General features: G+C 48.4%; 1 protein-coding gene across 4 annotated transcripts in view; it reads left to right on the top strand.

Annotated features, from left to right (window-relative positions):
* FOXJ2 (forkhead box J2) overlaps positions 1 to 19,340 on the top strand; it is a 54,730-nt gene that overhangs the window by 18,629 nt on the left and 16,761 nt on the right. For 2 of the 4 annotated variants that reach the window (XM_077455702.1, XM_077455700.1), the window contains exons 3-8: positions 3,950 to 4,024; positions 6,037 to 6,117; positions 10,813 to 10,944; positions 16,069 to 16,198; positions 18,515 to 18,736; positions 18,842 to 18,943. In XM_077455702.1, coding sequence (XP_077311828.1) covers positions 3,950 to 4,024; positions 6,037 to 6,117; positions 10,813 to 10,944; positions 16,069 to 16,198; positions 18,515 to 18,736; positions 18,842 to 18,943 — 742 coding nt within the window. Of the gene's footprint in view, positions 1 to 3,949; positions 4,025 to 6,036; positions 6,118 to 10,812; positions 10,945 to 16,068; positions 16,208 to 18,514; positions 18,737 to 18,841; positions 18,944 to 19,340 lie in introns of all 4 variants that reach the window. The other 2 variants (XM_077455699.1, XM_077455701.1) reach the window with 2 other exon arrangements.

Here is a 19,340-nt window from a genome sequence, read left to right as displayed (position 1 = left end):
GTGTGGGGGATGGGGTATCACCGGTTCAGGCTGGTGGTGGGGATGTAATGGTGTGGGGGATGGGATATCGCTGGTTCAGGCTGGTGGTGGGGGTGTAATGGTGTGGGGGATGGGGTATCACCGGTTCAGGCTGGTGGTGGGGGTGTAATGGTGTGGGGGATGGGGTATCACCGGTTCAGGCTGGTGGTGGGGGTGTAATGGTGTGGGGGATGGGGTATCACCGGTTCAGGCTGGTGGTGGGGGTGTAATGGTGTGGGGGATGGGATATCACCGGTTCAGGCTGGTGGTGGGGGTGTAATGGTGTGGGGGATGGGATATCACCGGTTCAGGCTGGTGGTGGGGGTGTAATGGTGTGGGGGATGGGGTATCACCGGTTCAGGCTGGTGGTGGGGATGTAATGGTGTGGGGGATGGGATATCGCTGGTTCAGGCTGGTGGTGGGGGTGTAATGGTGTGGGGGATGGGGTATCACCGGTTCAGGCTGGTGGTGGGGGTGTAATGGTGTGGGGGATGGGGTATCACCGGTTCAGGCTGGTGGTGGGGGTGTAATGGTGTGGGGGATGGGGTATCACCAGTTCAGGCTGGTGGTGGGGGTGTAATGGTGTGGGGGATGGGATATCACCGGTTCAGGCTGGTGGTGGGGATGTAATGGTGTGGGGGATGGGATATCGCTGGTTCAGGCTGGTGGTGGGGGTGTAATGGTGTGGGGGATGGGGTATCACCGGTTCAGGCTGGTGGTGGGGGTGTAATGGTGTGGGGGGATGGGGTATCACAGGTTCAGGCTGGTGGTGGGGGTGTAATGGTGTGGGGGAGGGGGTATCACTGGTTCAGGCTGGTGGTGGGGGTGTAATGGTGTGGGGGATGGGGTATCACCGGTTCAGGCTGGTGGTGGGGGTGTAATGGTGTGGGGGATGGGGTATCACCGGTTCAGGCTGGTGGTGGGGGTGTAATGGTGTGGGGGATGGGGTATCACTGGTTCAGGCTGGTGGTGGGGGTGTAATGGTGTGGGGGATGGGGTATCACCGGTTCAGTCTCTGGTCCGGTTGTGTGATCCTGCAGCTCCGGCTCTCCTGTGTCAGTGAGCAGCTGCTGCAGGGGAGAGGAGGGAGCGCAGAGCATGGGAGCCGATGTCACGGCTCTGGGAATCCACAGCTGTTGTCGATCGCTCCCTTGCACAGAGCTGCAGCATCCCGTGTATTAAAAAAAAAAAAAAAACGCCATACATTCTTATTTTTCATCTGTTCCGGTCCGGCTGGGTGATCCTGCAGCTCCGGCTCTCCTGTGTCAGGGAGCAGCTGCTGCAGGGGAGAGGAGGGAGCTCCGGCAATGGGCTGAGCCATAAGAGCCTATGGGTGAGGTCGCGGCTCTGGGAATCCTCAGCCCGTAGTCGAGTGCTCCCTCACACAGAGCTGCGGGATCACCAGACTGGACTAGAAGGGGGTAAGTACACAGATATTAGTACTTTTATTTATTTTTTATATACAGGTAATGGCAGAAGGAGGGGGAGGGGAACCTTTTTAGGAGTAATTTGAGTTTTTCTGACACTATAAATAAACTTTGCATTATTTTTTTATCTTGATTTCATTAAAAGAAACCTGTTTTAATACATCTGGGAATCCATGCGGGTAGCAGGCTTGGATCGGAGTTGGTTGACTCAGTAATGGGCTCATCCAATCCAAATGTTTGGATGAAAATCTCGCCATGTATGAGAACCTCCGGCTATTGGTGGGCTTCCTTGTGCCCAGCACATGATCCCTTAGTGCAGGGGTAGGCAACCTTGGCACTCCAGTTGTGGTGAAACTACAAATCCCATCATTCCTCTGGGAGTCATTCCCAGGGCTGTAGATAAGGGGGTCCTCCTGTACAGGGCCCAGGCCAGCGGGGGGGGGGGGGGGGGGGTGGTTCCCAGTCATCAGGTAAGCAGGGTGAATTAAATGTGTGCAGGGAGGGTGAGTGTCCTGGTGGGGTGGGGGGCAAATAATAGAACTGGTCCCCGTGTATGGCTCTCTTTGCAGCAGCTGGAAGCCGGCTTCTTCTCCTCTCCCTTCTGCCGGATTTCAGCTGCTGCAGAGAGAGCAATACAAGGGATCGGTCCCAGTGGCAGCTGGTGGGCTTTTCTTCTGGGGGGTGGCAAACAACCAGCACTACCCCCCCCCCCACCCTGGGCAGTGCAGCACTGATGCAGCCCCCTCCACACCAAGAACGGCCGCGGGGCTCGTGGCACTGTCAGCCAGCACTCCCCCCGGAGGTCCGGCACTTACTATGTGGCGGGCTTTGTTCTCCTCTCCTCCTGTGTCCTCCTCTCCTCCTGTGTCCTCCTCTCCTCCTGTGTCCTCCTCTCCTCCTGTGTCCTCCTCTCCTCCTGTGTCCTCCTCTCCTCCTGTGTCCTCCTCTCCTCACGTGTCCTCCTCTCCTCCTGTGTCCTCCTCTCCTCCTGTGTCCTCCTCTCCTCTGTCCTCTCTCCTCCTGTGTCCTCCTCTCCTCTGTCCTCCTCTCCTCCTGTGTCCTCCTCTCCTCCTGTGTCCTCCTCTCCTCCTGTGTCCTCCTCTCCTCCTGTGTCCTCCTCTCCTCCTGTGTCCTCCTCTCCTCTGTCCTCCTCTCCTCCTGTGTCCTCCTCTCCTCTGTCCTCCTCTCCTCCTGTGTCCTCCTCTCTTCCTGTGTCCTCCTCTCCTCCTGTGTCCTCCTCTCCTCCTGTGTCCTCCCCTCCTCACGTATCCTCCTCTCCTGTGTCCTCCACCTATCCTCCTGCGTCCTTCCTTCTATCCTCCTGCGTCGTCCTCCTCCTCTCCTCCTGCGTCGTCCTCCTCTCCTCCTGCGTCCTCCTCCTCTCCTCCTGCGTCCTCCTGCATCCTCCTCCTGCATCCTCCTCCTCTCCTGCGCCCTCCTTTCCTCCTGCGCCCTCCTTTCCTCCTGCGGCCTCCTACATCCTCCTCCTCCTCCTCTCTTCCTGCAGCCCTCTACTCCTGCATCCTCCTCTCCTCCTGCATCCTCCTGCTTCCGGCTCCAGCGTGTCTCCTCTTCCACAGCGCTGGGCATCCAATGGGATCGCCTGATGTTTTGGCCAATTGGAGAACAGCTCTCACCGACCTGCCTCCTGCTTGGCGGGGAGTAACTGTAGTGTTAAAATAGCGAAAATGAATTTGCTATGGTCACGCAGTCGGGTGGGATCGGGGTGGCGCGCTCTCTGTACCCCGAGCCCACCCTATTTTGAAGCCTATTAGAGCCTCTGGCTACAATCAGGTGCTTCAAAAAAAGAAACCCCCCACCCACTTCATAGGAATTCATGTGCCCGGCGTCCTGAGAGGGGCTGGGCACATGGATAGGGAGGGTGGGGGAGGTGTTGGGGGGCAGTGTCCCTGATCTGTCCCAGTATTGCCTCCCCGATGCACCAATAACCCTCCTTGTGCACCTTACATTTCCCCTTGCTGCCCAGGCCCCTCCCCCCCCCTCATGTGCCCCCTGCAGTGCTGTTGGCTTCCCTCCCTCTCCTTCCTGCCAGAAGCTGCAAGCAAACAATAGGATCCTTCAGTATGATGAATGGGGGGGGGGGGGGGGGGGGAGGGAGGGTCTGGTAAATATGTCACATTTACTGGCCACTTCCTTTCCTGAATGAACACAATGAGTGATTGATGCTGATCACTCGCTCTGTTCATTCATAGTAAACTGTTTTTATTTGGGGGGGGGGTGGGGGCTGTGGTGTTGGCTATATGGGGGCCCTGTGGTTTATAACAGCAGACCTGGTCATGCCTGTGGCTGTCGGTCTTGTAATACCTTCTGGGACTTGTAGTTCCACCCGGAGGTCTGAGGTTGCCTGCCCCCTCGGGGGGGGGGTCAGTCTGAGAATTGCAGTTGCAAAGGGGGTCGGGTGGAAGGAGGACCATTCCCAGCCATACCATGGCAGCCATTGTGAAGAGCGATCTATTGACATGTCAATCCTTTGTGTCTTCCAGAACTCGATCCGCCACAACCTGTCTCTGAACAAGTGTTTCCGGAAAGTGCCGCGGCCCAGGGACGACCCGGGAAAGGTCAGCATTATCTCTATACAATGAGGGTGAGGAGGGGGGGGGGGTCCATGGTACAAGGTCACTTACCTGCTCATAGATAAGTATCCTTCACTGGAAGGAAAGTATCCATACCGGCGCCTACATTGTAGTCATAGCAGGGGAGATCACCATACACACTCCACTACACTATACTATACTCCGTACAGGGGGGGTGAGACTCATGTGGGGGAGGTGAGACTCTTGCGGGGGAGGTGAGACTCTTGCAGGGGAGGTGAGACTCTTGCGGGGGAGGTGAGACTCTTGCGGGGGAGGTGAGACTCTTGCGGGGGAGGTGAGACTCTTGCGGGGGAGGTGAGACTCTTGCGGGGGAGGTGAGACTCTTGCGGGGGAGGTGAGACTCTTGTGGGGGGAGATGAGACTTGTATGGGGGAGTAAGACTCGTGGGGGAGGTGAGACTCGTATGGGGGGTAAGACTCATGTGGGGGAGGATAGACTCATGTGGGGGAGGATAGACTCATGTGGGGGAGGATAGACTCATGTGGGGGAGGATAGACTCATGTGGGGGGAGGATAGACTCATGTGGGGGAGGATAGACTCATGTGGGGGAGGATAGACTCATGTGGGGGAGGTGAGACTCATGTGGGGGAGGTGAGACTCATGTGGGGGAGGTGAGACTCATGTGGGGGAGGTGAGACTCATGTGGGAGAGGTGAGACTCATGTGGGGGAGGTGAGACTCTTGCGGGGGAGGTGAGACTCTTGCGGGGGAGGTGAGACTCTTGCGGGGGAGGTGAGACTCTTGCGGGGGAGGTGAGACTCTTGCGGGGGAGGTGAGACTCTTGTGGGGGAGATGAGACTTGTATGGGGGAGTAAGACTCGTGGGGGAGGTGAGACTCGTATGGGGGGTAAGACTCATGTGGGGGAGGATAGACTCATGTGGGGGACTTGTGGGGGAGGTGAGACTCATGTGGGGGAGGTGAGACTCATGTGGGGGAGGATAGACTCATGTGGGGGAGGTGAGACTCTTGTGGAGGAGGTGAGACTCTTGTGGGGAGGTGAGACTCATGGGGGAGGTGACACTTGTATGGGGGAGTAAGACTCGTGGGGGAGGTGAGACTCGTATGGGAGGTAAGACTCATGGGGGGGTAGTGAGGCTCATGAGGGGGTGAAACTCATGGTGGGGGGGGTGGTGAGACTCATTGGGGGTAAGACTTATGGGGGTGGTGAAACTCTTGGGGGGGTAAGACTCATGGGGCAGGTGAGACTCATGGGGGAAGTGAGACTCATGGGGGAAGTGAGACTAAAGCGGGGGGATTAAGACTCATGGGGGTGGTGAGATTCATGGGGGAGGGTAAAACTCATGGGGGAGTGAGACTCATCAGGGGGAATGATACTCATGGGGGGGGTTAAGACTCATGGGGGGAGTGAGACTTATGGGGGGAGTGAGACTCATTGGGGGGGAGTGAGAATAAAGGGGGGGGGTTTAGACTCATGGGAGCGGTGAGATTCATGGGGGGGAGGTAAAACTCATGGTGGGGGTGAGACTCATGGGGGGGTTGAAAGTCCAGAGGTCAGTGGAGGAAAGCGTGATGATTCTTTCGTTATCTGAACTACAATAGTAACGAATTTAAAACGAATCCGAAATATTGAAACTAAATTTTGTCCGAAATTTGAATCGAATTCGAAAACAAAATCCAAAACAAATTTGAAATATGAATTTCTGATTTCCTTCGAAGACTGCGCTTTGATAATTTTCGATTTGAATATTGTAAATCCATTGGATACTTTTTAATCCAGTCAAAAAAAAAAACGAACAAATAAAACTAAACAAATTTTGTTACAAATAAAAGGAAACAAAATTAGTAACTTGATGAAACAATCCGAAAACCGTTTCTACGCTCTGCGCGTGTCCGATACCCTCCAGCAACCTTTCATGAGGTTTATACGGGAAATCCGGATTCACAAACAGGAAGTACATTGGAGAAAAGAATGGTGAAGGTCTGACTGATGCAAACTTTGCTCTGTTCCCCTCCAGGGATCCTATTGGATGATTGACAGCTGCCCAAAAGAAGACGTAGCCCTGCCCCGGAGGAAGAGGCCACACCCCGATGATGAGGTAACAGCAGCTGTGTCACACCCCGTCACTTCAGCTCCACCCATGCAGAACATTACCAAAAGTAATAAGTATGGGGTTTATAATCTATTCAGAAAATCCTAAGGAGCATAAAAGTGGGACTTCACATACAGTGCCGGGAAAAAGTATTCATACCCCATGAATGAATGACTTGTATAGCGCTACCTATACGAACTGAATCGCCTCAGGGCCCTTGAAATTCCCCACATCTTGTCAGGTTACATCCAAAAACTTAAATGTATTTTATTGGGATTTTATGTGATGGACCAACACAAAGTGACACATAATTGTGAATTAGAAGGAAAATGATAAATGATACAAATAAAGATGTGAAAAGTGTGGGGGGGAGGGGCATTTTGTATGGCGCCCCCCGGAGTCAATACTTTGTAGAACCCCCTTTCTCTACAAGTCTTTTTGGGGGTGTCTCTACCAGTTTTACACATCTAGAGAGGACATTTCTGCCCATTCTTCTTCTTTGTAAAATATCTCAAGCTCTGTCAGATTGGATGGAGAGCGTCTGTGATCAGCGATTTTCAAGTCTTGCTACAGATTCTCAATGGGATTTAGGTCTGGACTGTGACTGGGCCATTCTAACACATGAATATGCTTTGATGTAAATCATTCCATTGTAGCTCTGGCTGGATGTTTCGGGTCGTTGTCCTGCTGGAAGGGGAACCTCCGCCCCGGTCTCAAGTCTTCTGCCGACTCTAACAGGTCTTCTTCTAAGATTGTCCTGTATTTGTCTCCATCCATCTTCCCATCAACTCTGACCAGCTTCCCTGTCCCTGCTGAAGAAAACCATCCCCACCACATGATGCTGCCACCACCATGTCTCACGGTGGGGATGGTGTGTTCAGGGGGATGGGCGGTGTTAGTTTCCCCCACACATAGCGTTTTGCTTTTAGGCCATAAAGTAGAATTTTGGTCTCCTCTGACCAGATCACCTTCTTCCACATGTTTGCTGCCCCCTCCCCCACATGGCTTCTCACAAACTACAAACAGGACTTCTTATGACTTTCTTTCTCCAATGTCTTTCTTCTTGTCACTCTTCCATAAAGGGCAGATTTGTGGAGAGACGACTAATAGTTGTCCTGTGGACAGATTCTCCCCCCTGAGCTGTGGATCTCTGCAGCTCCTCCAGAGTTACCATGGACCTCTTGGCTCTTCTCTGATGAATGCTCTCCATGCCCGGCCCGGTCAGTTTAGGTGGGCGGCCATGTCTTGGTAGGTTTGCAGTTGTGCCCATACTCTTTCCATTTTCCGACGATGGATTGAACAGAGCTCCGTGAGATGTTCAAAGCTTGGGAGATTTTATTATAACCCAACGCTGCTTTATACTTCTCCACAACTTTATCCCCGACCTGTCTGGTGTGTTCCTTGGCCTTCATGATGCTGTTTGTTCACTAAGGTTCTCTAACAAACCTCTGAGGACTTCACAGAACAGCTGTATTTATACTGAGATGAAATGACACACAGGTGGACTCTATTTACTAATTAGGTGACTTCTGAAGGCGATTGGTTCCAATAGATTTTAGTTAGGGGTATCGGAGTAAAGGGGGCTGAATACAAATGCCCCTCCCCCCCACACTTTTCAGATATTTATTTGTAAAAAGTTTGAAAACCATTTATCATTTTACTTCCACTTCACAATTATGTGACACTTTGTGTTGGTCCATCACATAAAATCCCAATAAAATACATTTTACGTTTTTGGTTGTAACATGACAACATGTAGAAAGTTTCAAGGGGTATGAATACTTTTTCAAGGCTCTGTATTGCCTCCAATAGTAAAACAAACATTTCGAAGACACCATTACATTTTATTGATACAAATATTAGAAACAATGAGAACATATTGAACACCATTATTACCTTCTTGAATTTTTTTGAGGTCACAGTCCACAACCAATTTGGAAATACCCAACTTGGGGTTCACAATGGTCGCTGTGTTGCGGTCAACGCGTTTCGCAGAGTTTATCATCTAGGACAGTGATGGTGAACCTCGACGCCCCCCAGATGTTTTGGAACTACATTTCCCATGATGCTCAACTACACTGCAGAGTGCCAGGAGCATCATGGGAAATGTAGTTCCAAAATATCTGGGGTGCCGAGGTTCGCCATCACTGGTCTAGGAGCACCAGAAGCAGACGTTTCCACCTCTGCTCTGAAGCCAGCAGAGATGTCCGCTGGGCTCCATACTTGTATCTGGAACATTCCACAGCCAGCAAAGGGACCCAAATTTTATCAAACGTTGCAAAATCTTGTAACAGGGGTGTCGAGGAACAAGAGGTCCACCACAAGAGGTCCACCACAAGAGGTCCACCACAAGAGGTCCACCACCGTGTCCCGGGACTTGGTGGTGTTCAGAGAATGGAGCTGCTGTCCTCTGAGCACTAGATGGAACCTTATAGAGAACTGACTTGTCTTCAGCAGTGGGCTCCTGGCAGCCATTTTGGGGAAGCCCTGTGCCTAGGACACTAATTCCTGCAAGATTTACTATCCATTTTGACCCTTTCTATGAAGCCAGGCGGCTCCCCGACAAAGTGAGGGTCCTTCAGAAGGAAGGGGAGCAGAGTACAGGAGTAGTGCTGGGGAAGCAGGAAAACCCCTTAGTGGAATTCACTGCAGATCACTTTTCAGAGGGGGTGGCACAACTGACAACAAGCCCTAAGATCTTTTTCAGATAGACGGTTGGGGGGGGGGGAAGTAAAAATAGCACTCCCCAGCAGCACACTATAACTGGGAGAATAGAGCTGGATGTGGCTATACACATGCAATGGACGATGATGGTGTGCTTTTCAGTCAAGGCAGTTTTTTTTTAACGTGGGGTGCAGACTTTGACGGGTGGTGCCACCTGTCAAACTTGCCCATTGAATTCAATGGAGGGGCCGCACCACGACTTTGCGCAATGCATGCAATTGCGGCGTGGTAATACAGCATTACAGGGTTAAATCGGGTGATGAGGAGGTTCTATAATGCCTCATCACCGCTCCTTTGAAAAGTGATCTGAACACGGCTTGCTCTTCAGAGGGCATCGTACTCCACCGTGTGTGAAAGAACCCTAAATGAGAAAGTAATGAGCTCAGAGACCGCCAGGCCACCCGAAGACCCGGCCTTTTCTGGCACTCTTTGTTTACCAGTTTCATTTTGGGAGTATAGTAGCCAGAGATAGGTCCCGACCACAGGTGTCACTGCTGGATCGGAAATGACCTCTAGGTGTCGCTCCGTTCCTCAAAGGCCATAGAGGCTATCAGAGATGATCTGTTCTCTGGTAACCTCTATGGCCAGCTGTGTGACCGGTTGGGTAGGTGTCGCTCCGTTCCTCCAAGGCCATAGAGGCTATCAGAGATGATCTGTTCTCTGGTAACCTCTATGGCCAGCTGTGTGACCTGTTGGGTAGGTGTTGCTCCGTTCCTCCAATGCCATAGAGGCGATAAGAGATGATCTGGTCTCTGGTAACCTCTATGGCCAGCTGTGTGACCGGTTGGGTAGGCGTCGCTCCATTCCTCCAAGGCCATAGAGGCTATCAGAGATGATCTGGTCTCTGGTAACCTTTATGGCCAACTGTGTGACCTGTTGGGTAGATATCGCTCCGTTCCTCCAAGGCCATAGAGGCTATCAGAGATGATCTGGTCTCTGGTAACCTCTATGGCCAGCTGTGTGACCTGTTGGGTAGGCGTCGCTCCGTTCCTCCAAGGCCATAGAGGCTATCAGAGATGATCTGGTCTCTGGTAACCTTTATGGCCAACTGTGTGACCTGTTGGGTAGATATCGCTCCGTTCCTCCAAGGCCATAGAGGCTATCAGAGATGATCTGGTCTCTGGTAACCTCTATGGCCAGCTGTGTGACCTGTTGGGTAGGCGTCGCTCCGTTCCTCCAAGGCCATAGAGGCTATCAGAGATGATCTGGTCTCTGGTAACCTTTATGGCCAACTGTGTGACCTGTTGGGTAGATATCGCTCCGTTCCTCCAAGGCCATAGAGGCTATCAGAGATGATCTGTTCTCTGGTAACCTTTATGGCCAACTGTGTGACCTGTTGGGTAGGCGTTGCTCCGTTCCTCCAAGGCCATAGAGGCTATCAGAGATGATCTGTTCTCTGGTAACCTTTATGGCCAACTGTGTGACCTGTTGGGTAGGCGTCGCTCCGTTCCTCCAAGGCCATAGAGGCTATCAGAGATGATCTGTTCTCTGGTAACTTTTATGGCCAACTGTGTGACCTGTTGGGTAGGCGTCGCTCCGTTCCTCCAAGGCCATAGAGGCTATCAGAGATGATCTGTTCTCTGGTAACTTTTATGGCTAACTGTGTGACCTGTTGGGTAGGCGTCGCTCCGTTCCTCCAAGGCCATAGAGGCTATCAGAGATGATCTGTTCTCTGGTAACCTTTATGGCCAACTGTGTGACCTGTTGGGTTGTTTCTTGGGCGCTCTAGTAAAAACGTTAAGAGGGGTCGCTTCTCTTGCTTTCGTGAGAGAGCCAGTCACCGACTGAAGAATAAATCACGGGGGTTATGATGACATCTTCATCCATAGTCCGGTTAAACCGTTTTAACAGTATGTATTGCGATCGGCAAGGGGATAATCAGATGGGGGTAGTCACCGTATTGCTCTCCTTCGTTGTGTAGCATGGGTGGTCATAGCAATCTGTGTTGTAATGTGGATCTCTGGGTGTCACTTGCAGCTCTCCCAGGATTCCACCGAACAGGAAGTCAATAAGAGCCCCCTGAGTACCACCAGCGATGTGTCCGTAACCACGGAGAATGCCCAAGGACACCATATGGAGAACAATTCCCCCCTCCCCAGCTACAGCCAGGTGAGTGAACGTCTTCATTCAGAGGAAATCAGAAGGTGGAGGAACGTTCGTTACGTTTCTGGATGTAAATATGCGTATGGGTCAGAGGTTCTCAACCCCGTCCTCAAGCACCCCCAACAGGCCATGTTTGCAGGTTTTCCTTTTATCTTGCACAGGTGCTTTAAATCAGGGCCCCGCCCCATTTTCAGCCCCATTTTCAGCCCCATTATTGGCCGTTTTTCTCTTTCGCCAAATTGCCAAAAAGGGGCATTTTTGGCCAATATGTTTCCTCGGCCGAAATTTCAGTGCATCCCTAGTGCATAGTATTATCACTGTATTAGGCTCAGTTCACACCTATGCAGGTTGCTTTTGATAGTTTCTGCAGTGCCTTTTCTCTGCGTGTTTTTGCATTTTTTTTGCACATGCGATTTGCCGTGATTTTTGCCATGAGTTTGTATTTTCTTTATGCTTTTTTTTTTTTTTTTTTGGCCAATTTGTTTGTGGCAGATTAAAAAAAGAAACATGCAAATTATGGCAAAATCACAACAAATACACACTACATGCTTTTCTGCAGCTTCTCTAAGGCCCCTTTCACACTGGGGCGGGAGCGGCATCGGCGGTAAAGCGGCGCCGTTTTACCGTCATTTTAGCAGCGGTATTCGGCCCGCTAGCGGGGGGGGGGGGGCGGTTTTAACCCCCGCTAGCGGTCGAAAAAGGGTTAAAACCGCCCGCAAAAAGTGCCACTGCAGCGGCGCTTTGCCAGCGGTATAACCGCGCTGCCCCATTGATTTCAAAAGTGTATTCACCGCTCCAAAGATGCGGCTAGCAGGACTTTTTTCACCGTCCCGCCAGCGCACCGCCCTCCGACTTTCACACTGGAGTGAAAGGGGCCAGATTTTTTTCAGGCGCTATACAGGCGCTATTTTTAGCACTGTAGCTCCTGAAAAACGCCTAATGAAGCCTATTGAAGCAAAAAGCATAAAAAAAATAAAAAAAAATCTTGCATTCAAAAAAAAAAATCCCGAACCCTTTCCAAAATTGCAGCAGCTAAAAAAAAAAAAAAAAAAAAGAATGAACTGTAGTGCGTTTTCTGTAAAAATCACCCAAAGGTGTGTGCCAGGTCTTAGTGTCGCACGTGATGTCAGTGGCATTTAGTCAGTCAGAATTTGAAAAGTCGAAAATTGAAAAATTCGAAAATCCGAAACTTCAAAAATATGAAAAATATAATGGAAATCAGTAAAATTCTAAATAACTAACTAATAATAACGAACTATTAAATTTATAGGTATTGGAATTTCCTTTCAAAATGTGTCTGTTTGTGAACAAATACAAATTTATCTAAAGTTACAAATTAGCGGAAATAACGAATGCCGCAGCTAAACAAATGGACTGGAACATAATAGTAAATAATAGTAATAATAATAAAAGGTTTTATTATTATTGTTATTTATTATTATTATTAGATCATTACGTTCCATTCGTCTAGATGCGGCATTCGTTATTTCGGATAGTTCGTAACTTCGGATGAATTCGTATTCGTTGCGTTCACCAACAGCCAAATTTGAAAAGGAAAATTCCAATACCTAGAATTTAATAGTTATTATTAGTTATTATTTCAGATATTCCAATACCTATTATTTTAATTATAGGTATTAGAATTTCCTTTCAGATTTGGCTGTTGGTGAATATAACGAATACAAATTTATCTGAATTTACGAATTAATCCGAATTAACGAATGCCGTATCTAAACTAATGGAACTTAATGAATTAGTAATAATAAATAACAACAATAATAAAAATGTTTTATTATTATTTATTATTAATTTGTTCTGTTCCATTCGTTTAGATGCGCCATTCGTTATTTCGGATAGTTCGTAACTTCGGATGAATTCGTATTTGTTGCGTTCACCAACAGCCAAATTTGAAAAGGAAAATTCCAATACCTAGAATTTAATAGTTATTATTAGTTATTATTTCAGATATTCCAATACCTATTATTTTAATTATAGGTATTAGAATTTCCTTTCAGATTTGGCTGTTAGTGAATATAACAAATACAAATTTATCTGAATTTACGAATTATCCAAATTAACGAATGCCGCATGTAAACTAATGGAACTTAATGAATTAATAATAAATAACAACAATAATAAAAATGTTTTATTATTATTTATTATTAATTTGTTCCGTTCCATTCGTTTAAATGCGCCATTCGTTATTTCAGATATTTTCGTAACTTCGGATAAATTCGTATTCGTTACGTTCATTAACAGCCAAATCCGAAAGGAAATTTCAATACCTATAATTTAATAGTTAGTTATTTTTAGTTATTATTTCAGATGAAATAATAACTATTAAATTCTAGGTATTGGAATATCTGAAATAATAACTAAAAATAACTAACTATTAAATTATAGGTATTGAAATTTCCTTTCGGATTTGGCTGTTAATGAACGTAACGAATACAAATTTATCCGAAGTTACGAAAATATCTGAAATAACGAATGGCGCATCTAAACGAATAGAATGGAACGAATTAATAATAAAACATTTTTATTATTGTTGTTATTTATTATTATTAATTCATTAAGTTCCATTAGTTTAGATGCGGCATTAGTTTATTCGGATTAATTCGTAAATTCAGATAAATTTGTATTTGTTATATTCACTAACAGCCAAATCTGAAAGGAAATTCTAATACCTATAATTAAAATAATAGGTATTGGAATATCTGAAATAATAACTAATAATAATTATTAAATTCTAGGTATTGGAATATATGAAATAATAACTAATAATAACTATTAAATTCTAGATATTGAAATTTCCTTTCGGATTTGGCTGTTAATGAACGTAACGAATACGAATTTATCCGAAGTTACGAAAATATCTGAAATAACGAATGGCGCATCTAAACGAATGGAACGGAACAAATTAATAATAATAAAACATTTTTATTGTTGTTGTTATTTATTATTATTAATTCATTAAGTTCCATTAGTTTAGATACGGCATTCGTTAATTCGGATAATTCGTAACTTCGGATAAATTCATATTCGTTACATTCATTAACAGCCAAATCCGAAAGGAAATTTCAATACCTATAATTTAATATTTAGTTATTATTAGTTATTATTTCAGATATTCCAATACCTAGAATTTAATAGTTATTATTTCAGGTTTTCAAGTTTTCGAATTTTCGTTCTTTTTTGAATTTTCAGCTTTTCATTCTTTTCGGATTTCCAAAATTTTCGAATTTCGGAAATTCAAAATTTTCCCATTTCCGAAATTTTGGAAATTCAGAAATTTTGGAATTAACGAAATTTGGGGGGGCTTCCTGGCCATGGACCCAAAATTTCCATGTTTTGTTCCCCAAGCCACTTAGTTATTATTATTATTATTATTATTATTATAATACAGGTTTTATATAGCGCCAACAGTTTGCTCAGCGCTTTACAACCTGAGGGCAGACAGTACAGTTACATTACAATTTAGTACAAGAAGAATCTGAGGGCCCGGCTCGTTAGAGCTTACAATCTAAAAAGGAAGGGGCAATTGATACAAAAGGTAATACCCCTGTTTCCCCTAAAATAAGACCTAGCGTGATTGTCGACGATGGCTGCAATATAAGCCCTACCCCCCCCCCCAAATAAGCCCTAGTTAAAGTCCTTCTATGTCTTATTCTCAGGGTAGGGCTTATTTTTGGGGAAAGAGGATGGGGTTTATTTGGGGGGTAGGGCTTATATTGCAGCCATCACCGACACTCATGCTAGGTCTTATTTTAGGGGAAACAGGGTAGCTGTTGGGGGGGGGGGGGGTGGGGGGGGGATGAGCTGATGGAGGAAGTAAAACAGTGTTAGTTAGAAGCAGGATAGGCTTCTTTGAAGAGAAGGGTTTTCAGGGATCGTCTAAAGATGGATAGATTAACCACTTACAGACCGGACCATTTTGCTGGTCAAAGACCAGACCACTTTTTGCGATTCGGCACTGCGTTGTTTTAACTGACAATTGTGCAGTCGTGCGACGTGGCTCCCAAACAAAATTGACGTCCTTTATTTCCCACAAATAGAGCTTTCTTTTGGTGGTATTTGATCACCCCTGCAGTTTTTATTTTTTGCGCTATAACCAAAAATAGAGCGACAATTTTGAAAAAAACGCATTATTTTTTACTTTTTGTTATAATAAATATCCCCCAAAAATATATAAAACAACATTTTTTTCCCTCAGTTTAGGCCGATACCTATTCTACGTATTTTTGTTAAAAAAAATAGCAATAAGCGATTATTGATTGGTTTGCGCAAAAGTTATAGCGTTTACAAAATAGGGATAGTTTTATAGCATTTTTATTAATAATTTTTTATTATTTTTTTTTTTACTAGTAATGGCGGCGATCAGCGATTTTTATTGTGACTGCGACATTGCGGCGGACACATCGGACATTTTTGACACATTTTTGGGACCATTGTCATTTATACAGCAATCAGTGCTATATAAATGCAGTGATTCCTGTGTAAATGACACTGGCAGTGAAAGGGTTAACCAGTGGGTGGCAGTGTAGGGGTTAAGTGTTCCTAGGGGTGTGTTACTAACTGTGGGGGGGGGGGGGTTGGGCTTTCATTTAGTGAACACTGATCTCTGCTCCAATCACATGGAGCAGAGATCAGCGTCACTAGTTGCTAGGCAGAATAGAGAAATGTTGTTTACAACAGCACTTCTCCATTCGGCCGTCCCGTGAGACGATCGCGGGGATGCCTGCGGCGATCGAGTCCGCGGGTCCCGCGACCGGACTCACGGGGGTCCCGACCAGCGCGGGAGCGCGCCGCCGCCGGCGCGCTCCCGATGGCAGGGCGGCAAATTTAAAGGGACGTACATGTACGCCCATTTGCCTGCCCGTGCCATTCTGTCGACGTACATCGGCGTGCGCTGGTCGGCAAGTGGTTAAGGGACAGAAAGCTGGAAACTGGCCTGGGCAGGAAGGAGGTGAAAGTGGCCGGTATTGAAGGGGTTAAATACCAGGACTTTTTATAAGCTTACATTGGTAGATGAAGGCGTTGAGGTGAGAAGATCATTGTGTCCCACCACTGAAGGTGCAATGTATTTTTCTATTACTGAATGACCCCGTTTTCTCTTTTCTCCCCCCATAGGCTGCCCCGGCTCACATGCCGCCAGACTCCAGAGCCCCGTCCTACAACAACAACGACTGCTACAAATTCTCCTTCTCGGAAATCCCCGACCTCAGCTGTTCCTTCCGCAGCCTGTACCGTACATTGCAGGGTAAACAGGGTGAGAATGGAGGAGGGTAGTGCAGGAAGGTGACCGGCCAGGTAGTGCAGCAAAGCCCTTGGAATCTACCCGGGACCGAGCCGACCCACAGAACATTTCAGCTTCATTTCACACTCCGGCATTGAAATCAGTGGGAGGAATAGTGCCCCATTATCAGTGTCAGTGGGGAGGGGGGTAGTGCCCCATCAGTGGTGTCAGTGAGAGGAATAGTGCCCCATCATTGGTATCAGTGGGAGGAATAGTGCCCCATCAGTGGTGTCAGTGAGAGGAATAGTGCCCCATCATTGGTGTCAGTGGGAGGAATAGTGCCCCATCATTGGTATCAGTGGGAGGAATAGTGTCCCATCATTGGTGTCAATGGGAGGAATAGTGCCCCATCATTGGTGTCAGTGGGAGGAATAGTGCCCCATCATTGGTATCAGTGGGAGGAATAGTGCCTCATCATTGGTGTCAATGGGAGGAATAGTGCCCCATCATTGGTGTCAGTGGGAGGAATAGTTGCCCCATCATTGGTGTCAGTGGGAGGAATAGTGCCCCATCATTGGTGTCAGTGGGAGGAATAGTTGCCCCATCATTGGTGTCAGTGGGAGGAATAGTGCCCCATCATTGGTGTCAGTGGGAGGAATAGTTGCCCCATCATTGGTGTCAGTGGGAGGAATAGTGCCCCATCATTGGTGTCAGTGGGAGGAATAGTGCCCCATCATTGGTATCAGTGGGAGGAATAGTGCCCCATCATTGGTGTCAGTGGGAGGAATAGTGGCCAATCATTGGTGTCAGTGGGAGGAATAGTGGCCAATCATTGGTGTCAGTGGGAGGAATAGTGCCCCATCATTGGTGTCAGTGGGAGGAATAGTTGCCCCATCATTGGTGTCAGTGGGAGGAATAGTGCCCCATCATTGGTGTCAGTGGGAGGAATAGTTGCCCCATCATTGGTGTCAGTGGGAGGAATAGTGCCCCATCATTGGTGTCAGTGGGAGGAATAGTGCCCCATCATTGGTATCAGTGGGAGGAATAGTGCCCCATCATTGGTGTCAGTGGGAGGAATAGTGGCCAATCATTGGTGTCAGTGGGAGGAATAGTGGCCAATCATTGGTGTCAGTGGGAGGAATAGTGCTCCATTGTTGGTGTCAGTGGAAGGAATAGTGGCCAATCATTGGTGTCAGTGGGAGGAATAGTGCCCCATCATTGGTATCAGTGGGAGGAATAGTGCCCCATCATTGGTGTCAGTGGGAGGAATAGTGGCCAATCATTGGTGTCAGTGGGAGGAATAGTGGCCAATCATTGGTGTCAGTGGGAGGAATAGTGCTCCATTGTTGGTGTCAGTGGAAGGAATAGTGGCCAATCATTGGTGTCAGTGGGAGGAATAGTGGCCAATCATTGGTGTCAGTGGGAGGAATAGTGTCCCATCATTGGTATTAGCGAGAGGAATAGTGCCCCATCATTGGTGTCAGTGAGAGGAATAGTGCCCCATCATTGGTATCAGTGAGAGGAATAGTGCCCCATCATTGGTGTCAGTGAGAGGAATAGTGCCCCATCATTGGTGTCAGTGGGAGGAATAGTTGCCCCATCATTGGTGTCAGTGAGAGGAATAGTGCCCCATTATTATCAGTGGGAGAAATGGTGCCCCCTCCTCCCAGGACAAATTTCCCCCCCCCCCCCTAAAAAAAACCTTCTAGCACAAATCCTCTACCCCTAAAATGTCCCCTCCAAGGACACATCCTCTTCCCCCGCTCTCCCATCCCCCCCCCCCAAAAAAAATGCTCCCCCTAGTACAATTACACCCCCCCCCCCACCATATCTCCTCTTCTAGTACAAAACTCCCCAATGCCCTCTCCTAGCACAAATCCTCTTCTCCTATCCCACCTCATTACACAGACCCCCCCCCCCCCCCAGATCACCACTCTTAGCTCCGCCCCCCCCCCCCCCCCCAATTTTCTCCCCAGAGAACAATTCTTACCTCCTGCCGCCTCCCAAATTCCCACTTCCAACACAAATCCCCTCCCACCTCACATGATACCACAGGGCCCCTCCCTCACACCCCTTGCCGATAGGTCCACCCATAGAATGAGATGATTCGGCAGGAACTGACCTTCCCCATAGTTTTATCGTTTTTTCCATATAGGTTTAGAATTGCCGTTCTGCGCATTCCCCGCATTTGGGAATTCCCTTGAACAGAAGTGGCCGGCGCCAGTGGGAGGTTACACCGGGTCAGCTAGGGCCGGGTTCCCCCATAGATCAGCACCTAGGGAGCTGTAGGAGATGGATGTTTGCTCTCCGTCATGTGACCGTCCTCCTCTTTATCCTCAGGACTCTCTCCTCTCCCCACCGATGTACCACCGCCGCCACCACCACCTTCCTCCAGCTGCTGCATGTACCAGCAGAATTCGGGGGAGTCCTCCTCGCTGCACCCCCACAATGTCCCCAGCATCAGCAACCCCTCGTCTTCTCACCATCAAGCCCAGCACCAGCAGCCGCCTTACCTACCCTCCCAGCAGATGTCCCGGCCAGCTGCCCCCGGCATGCCTCTGGGTGAGTCTATCCTATCCGGGCTGTGTAAGGAATCGGGGGAACTTGTATTGGCTGTAATAAAAGTCACACCTTGCTCCGTTTCCATCCATCCATCCATCCATCCAGGTCTCCCCAGCGACTGGCCTTCCAACATCGACTCGCTAAAGGAGAGCTTCAAGATCGTCAGCAACCTGGACTGGTCCACCGTAGACCTGTCCCAATTCTCAGGTCAGTGGATGTAGAGATTCCCAATACTACATAAAGACACCCCACCCTCCAGCAGGACACAGAGGAACGAGGGGGGCAGAAAGTTCTTCTAGCGTCATATTTTATACATCCCGTTCGTTCTGTGTTTGGACTTCCTGACCTAAGTGGAAAGCCACCAGTTTGAGACCCTCCTGACCCCTAAGAGGATGGCCACCAGTTTGAGACCCCCCTGACCTAAGTGGAGGGCCACCAGTTTGAGACCCCCCTGACCCCTAAGACAATGGCCACCAGTTTGAGACCCCCCTGACCCCTAAGAGGAGGGCCACCAGTTTGAGACCCCCCTGACCTAAGTGGAGGGCCACCAGTTTGAGACCCCCTGACCTAAGCTAACCTTGAAGACCAGGGGTCTCAAAACTCC

The sequence above is a fragment of the Lithobates pipiens genome, unplaced genomic scaffold (genome assembly GCF_037356315.1).
Source record: "Lithobates pipiens isolate NorthernLeopardFrog02 unplaced genomic scaffold, aLitPip1_a1.2 Scaffold_25, whole genome shotgun sequence".
Classification (NCBI taxonomy): domain Eukaryota; kingdom Metazoa; phylum Chordata; class Amphibia; order Anura; family Ranidae; genus Lithobates; species Lithobates pipiens.
This window is presented reverse-complemented; position numbering and strand designations above follow the sequence as displayed.